Source organism: Austrofundulus limnaeus, unplaced genomic scaffold, assembly GCF_001266775.1.
Source record: "Austrofundulus limnaeus strain Quisiro unplaced genomic scaffold, Austrofundulus_limnaeus-1.0 Scaffold773, whole genome shotgun sequence".
Taxonomy (NCBI): Eukaryota; Metazoa; Chordata; class Actinopteri; order Cyprinodontiformes; family Rivulidae; genus Austrofundulus; species Austrofundulus limnaeus.
The window spans coordinates 30,933-36,115 of record NW_013953175.1 but is presented as its reverse complement, the minus strand read 5'-3'; the positions used below and the strand labels follow the sequence as shown (position 1 = coordinate 36,115).

General features: G+C 39.7%; 1 protein-coding gene across 1 annotated transcript in view; it reads left to right on the top strand.

Annotated features, from left to right (window-relative positions):
- Positions 1–5,183, top strand: part of plcd4a (phospholipase C, delta 4a) — a gene marked incomplete at its 5' end in the record, with an annotated part of 34,750 nt that overhangs the window by 22,024 nt on the left and 7,543 nt on the right. Inside the window, 4 exon segments of the mRNA XM_014028506.1 lie at positions 1,578–1,734; positions 3,221–3,337; positions 4,595–4,773; positions 4,860–4,992. Of these exon segments, the coding sequence (XP_013883960.1) occupies positions 1,578–1,734; positions 3,221–3,337; positions 4,595–4,773; positions 4,860–4,992 (586 nt within the window).

Sequence of the window (5,183 nt, the reverse complement as noted above, 5' to 3'; positions counted from 1 at the left end):
GCATTAAATTGAATGAACATGGTCTGGATAGCCCACAGACATACCATAAACATTTCTAGGACTCATAATTGGTCTCCTTTAAGAGCCGCCCACACTCTTTGTGTGTTCATTCATTTGATGGCCAGACCTGAATGAGCAGCTCTCCAAAAACCTGCGTTAAAAAACTCAAAGAGGTGTTTAATCCCTGAGGATATATTTAATCAACCGTGGCGTTTGTGGATATTGTGCTGAAGCCGAACCAACCAAACCTCTGCTGGAACCGACGCACGGCAAAAGCTTCGTCTTGTCRTGTCGTTCCACACAGCAGTAACCTCTCGCCAACAAAACAAATCGTAAGTCTCCTACAAAAAACTATTTTATATTAAATGTAAAATAACTAAAAACTAAAGAGAATCAATTCATTTGTTTTCTTTCAGTAAAAAGCCTCAAAACTTAAAACACACCAGTCTTCCTAAAACACACTTAACTCAACTGCAAAAAGTAAGTTTATTTCATATTGTTAAGCCGATGAAATGACTTTTATGCAAAAAAGTAATTGTATATTTTTGTGTGTTTCAGCTCCCTGGTTGTGAAGTTTTTTGCACGAGTAGTTTTTTGTATGGGTTTATTTTTTGTATAAGGTGTCTATTTTGTGTGGGTGTAGTTTTGTTTGTATGTTATTGTTTAAGTTGAACAGGGTGTGTAATTATATTTTTATACTTTGCATGTCCTGGTGTGGCTGGTGAAAGTAAAACAAATCTAAACCATATATATACAAACAGTAAAAACCCACATACTGGTCAAAAACATCCTAATTGCCAGGARAGATACCTGGCTGGCACCCCAAATAAATTATTAAATAAACATCAATAAAATTATTCAAACCAGAACCRTCACAGGACATGGTATCTGTCTTACCCCACTTGGTAATGGTATTTTTGCATTGTATAGTTGTATGGAAGTATTTGTATTTGCCGTTCTGGCTCACTTCCAGCCTGACTTTTGGAACCCAGAGACGGAGGGTTCTTCAGGCCGAGCTGCAGGGGCCAATTTGACAATGTCTTCCTCTAAACAAAGAGCAGTACCACAAGCTGGATGTTGTCCATTGTTGTATCAAAATAAAGTGACATTGCATAAAGATTTACGCATTTTTTTACATGATTAACCCCGCCCACATTGAGGAGGCATTCTGTTCAAAGCAGAGACAACCAAGGCCGGGCCGGACCTTACAATACAAAAATWCCGCAAAATTTGTCTGACCCACTTCTGGCGTACGTAAACCAAACCACAACTGGGCTAGTTGTGGAATGCCATTTAAAAAAAAACAGTACCATCGTTGCCAGACCTGGCCCACATCTAAACAAATGACATGACAAACCACTTTCCCAGCAGTTCCAGCTTGACACCAGATCTGGCCCACACTTGTCTACGAGAGGATGTTTATTTATTCCACCCTCGTATCAAGTTGACATTCAAGCTCCCATTGTGCTGAAATTTACTTGTTTCCGGAACTGCAGTTTTCAGTGTAGTGTTTGAAATCACACATGTTGTCTGCTTGTTATAAGTCAATATATGTGTATGTTTTTATGTCTTCACAGAGGTCAAAACAGCGCTTGTCGAAGGAGCTGTCAGATTGTGTGGTTTACTGCAGGAGTGTCCACTTCAGGAGCTTCAAACACTCCCGCATCCACTCCAAGTTCTACGAAGTGTCTTCTTTCACRGAGTCCAAAGCCCGCAAGCACTTACGAGAAGCTGGTGAGTCTGTCTGTGACACGTACAGGGTTTCCAACAGAAACATCCATGGAGCGTCAGAGAATCAGAGTGSTTTGTGTTCACCTGTATCGTTGATGGATTAAACACTATCTTTGCTGTTAGTTCACYTCCTAGCTAGTGGTGGGATGCTGCCGTTCTGCGGGTAAAGTAATCGACATGCATCATACGGTCAATGCATTTGGCCACTACAGTATTGTCCCTCAGCGTCCATCTTCATCATTATATGTTTAACTGCCTACTCTAATATGACAGCTCMGATCCCAGGCTGCACTCAGAATTTGGGAAAAAGAGTGTCCCATATGTGCCATTTCAATTTGGCTGAAAATACGGGACTGTTGGCAACCCTATCTGGAGCTAACATCAGATATTCTAGCTCTGAAGTGGCTTGTGCATTGTGAAGGGCTCAACACACGGGCGGCGACGTCGCTCGCTCTCCATTCATTTCCTATGGAGCCTGTGCGGTGAGGCGACAATCGCTTGCCCTCCTCCAGCTAAGCGACCGGCGAAAATAGTGCATGTGAAATTTCGCGCTCGTACACGTAGACGTGCACACGCAAGCTTGCGACGCGACATATGAAAGTTGAAAAATGTTCAACTTTTGTCGCTGTCGCTTAGCGTACAACCAATCAGCGAGGGTTTCATTGACTGACCAATGAGAGGAGAGTATGCTACACACTGCMGTTAGCTAACACTTTCACCAAGTGATTACTAAAAAGCTTTGTGGGAATTTATTGGCACCAGGGTGAAGTTTATGGAAAGTTTTTCCTCATAAAACTGTATCTTGATGTGTGTTTGTTCTTCAATATCATTAGCATCGCAAGATTTGTTTAGTTTACATGTCCGTAATGCACACCTGCCTTCAGAGTCAAGAACCAATCAAATTTTGTGAAGACAAGCGACCTGAGAGCGCGATTCTCAACGCTGCGATCGCTATCRCGTCCCGTGTGTCGGGTTTCACCCKGGCTGCGATGACAGCCGTTAATCGCTGTAGTTTGTCGCTGCCCGTGTGTCGAGCCCTTGAGACTTCTTGATTGCATAGAGAATCTATGGKGTTCTGTTGAATCCCTGTGAACTTTGATGGCAAATTGCACAGAACTGATTTTACTGATCCTTTTTCAGTGTGTTGGTGACTCATTTTTTCCTTTCAAGTGTGTATGTAGAAAGCTCCAATCCTTTTAGACCTCTGTTCTGGATTATTGTACAGTAAAATGTAGAAAGGCAGGTTTGGTTTGTTCCGCTGATAATTCAAGCAACCATTTCATTGATTTTGGTGAAAAGAAGTTTGATTTTTAACAGGAATCATACAAGGTGATGAACTAGCAACTCACTGGCAGTAATCATAAAMCTTGTGTTTCTCTGACATTTGCTGAACATGCTCTTTTTTAAATAGTGTGGGATTTTACTTGGTGTTTTTCTTTTTTGCATTCAGTTATCCAGTTATAATTCCAATATGCCTTCTTCATTTCAGGAGYGGAGTTCGTGCATCATAACTCACAGCAGCTGACCCGGGTTTATCCCACTGGATTCCGCACTGACTCTTCAAATTTTAATCCTCAGGAAATGTGGAATGCTGGATGCCAAATTGGTGACTGCACCTGAATAAWACACATTCATTTTTCAGCAGGACTTTTCAGACAATTGTGTGGTTTTCTATTTGTCATTACTGTCTGATACAACAGTGAGCCATAGTCAGTCACATAGAACCTCACCAAACAGCACATCGAACTGTCATTACCAGTATTTACCCCAAAAAGTAACTGAAATGTGGGCTTCAATAAACCTCATTTGGCCACATTTATCTAGAATACTTTGCAAGCTAGGTTTTATTTACCTGACTGACGTGATCCTTGTTYAGCCCATATATAGATGTTGCCGTTAGTCCTTCAAACAGCTCAAATAGACCTGACTTCATGTCCACATAAAAYAGATTAATATTTACTGGCATCAACCAGTGTAGATCCCACTTTTTTCCTCTACTCTTTWCTGCATGTCCAATTGTTCCCTTTGTCTACGCTTTTTGTTGCTGTCAGATCTTACCATTCAGCTTTGGTTTATTGTCACTGAATATGAGTTTTATTATGRTATCCATATTTGATATGGTATCACATAATGCTCTTTTTGGTGTAGGACAGGACCTTACACTGTACTGTATGTAGCACTGCATATCAAACTTTAGCATTGCATTGTTCAGTATACAACATAGTATTGCAAAGTATATTGCAACATACCATAATATACCATGACATCATAGAATATCACAGTATGTAATAGGATTAGCATAGTATTTATAACATACCATAGGTTAGCATTGCATGTTAAATGACTATCAACCACAGTATAGTGTTAATTATAGCATAGTATGGCATAGCATAGTACAATGCAGTTTTCATGGTGTAGTATGGTACATAAGTATTTATAGTATATGTACCATGATATGCCATGGTTATAGCATAGGATAGCTCAGTATAATATATTTAAGTATAGTATAGTGTAATACAGTATAATATAGTCTTTATAGCATACCATGGTATATTTTAGTGTAGTATGGTATAWTATAGCATAGCACAGCTTAGCATGTCATAATAAACACAACAATCTTAMGCAGCAGATTAATAGAGGACTACTGGACTTCTCTAATTCTTGATGATGTCTCAGCTCTTTTTTAAATGGTTTCTTCAGTTGTGATTATAGTTTTCATACAAAAATTACAATAATACTAAAGGTTTCTGCATAGATAAACACCTATTTAATTAAGCTATTCTAGTTTCTGGATGATTTTTTGTGAAGTCAGTACAGAGTATATAAATAAAATATATTTATTTTTTTTAACTTTTCCATTCAGTTGCTCTGAACTTCCAGACAGCTGGTGAGGGTATGGATTTAAACGACGGGTTGTTCAGTCAGAATGGTGGATGTGGCTACGTCCTGAAGCCTGGCTTTATGAGGGACACAGAGAAAAGGTTTGACCCTGATGTACCCCAACAGCGAGATGACTACCAACCTGTTGTCCTCACCGTCCAGGTAGAACTCACAGAGAACAAGGCAGACTGTGTAATTTGTCATGACTTGTATTTATAGATAAGATATAACTGATGTGTTCACTGCAGGTGATCAGTGGCCAGCAGCTGCCCAAAGTCAACATCAAAAAAGACTCGATTGTGGACCCCCTGGTTCGAGTGGAGATCCACGGAGTTCCAATGGACCAGGCTAAGCAGGAGACCAGATACATTGATAACAATGGTGATAAAAAGAACTGCACTATGAATCCAGTCAGGACAAATCATGTTCTAGACCAAACTGTTGGCAGTAATTTAATGAAAATATTTATAAATAGGTTTTTAATGAAGTACATAACATTGGGCCTCATGCAAGAACATGTTTGTATTCTTATCCTAAATTTCTCTTACTTTTGTTCGTACAAAGGGTTCGTA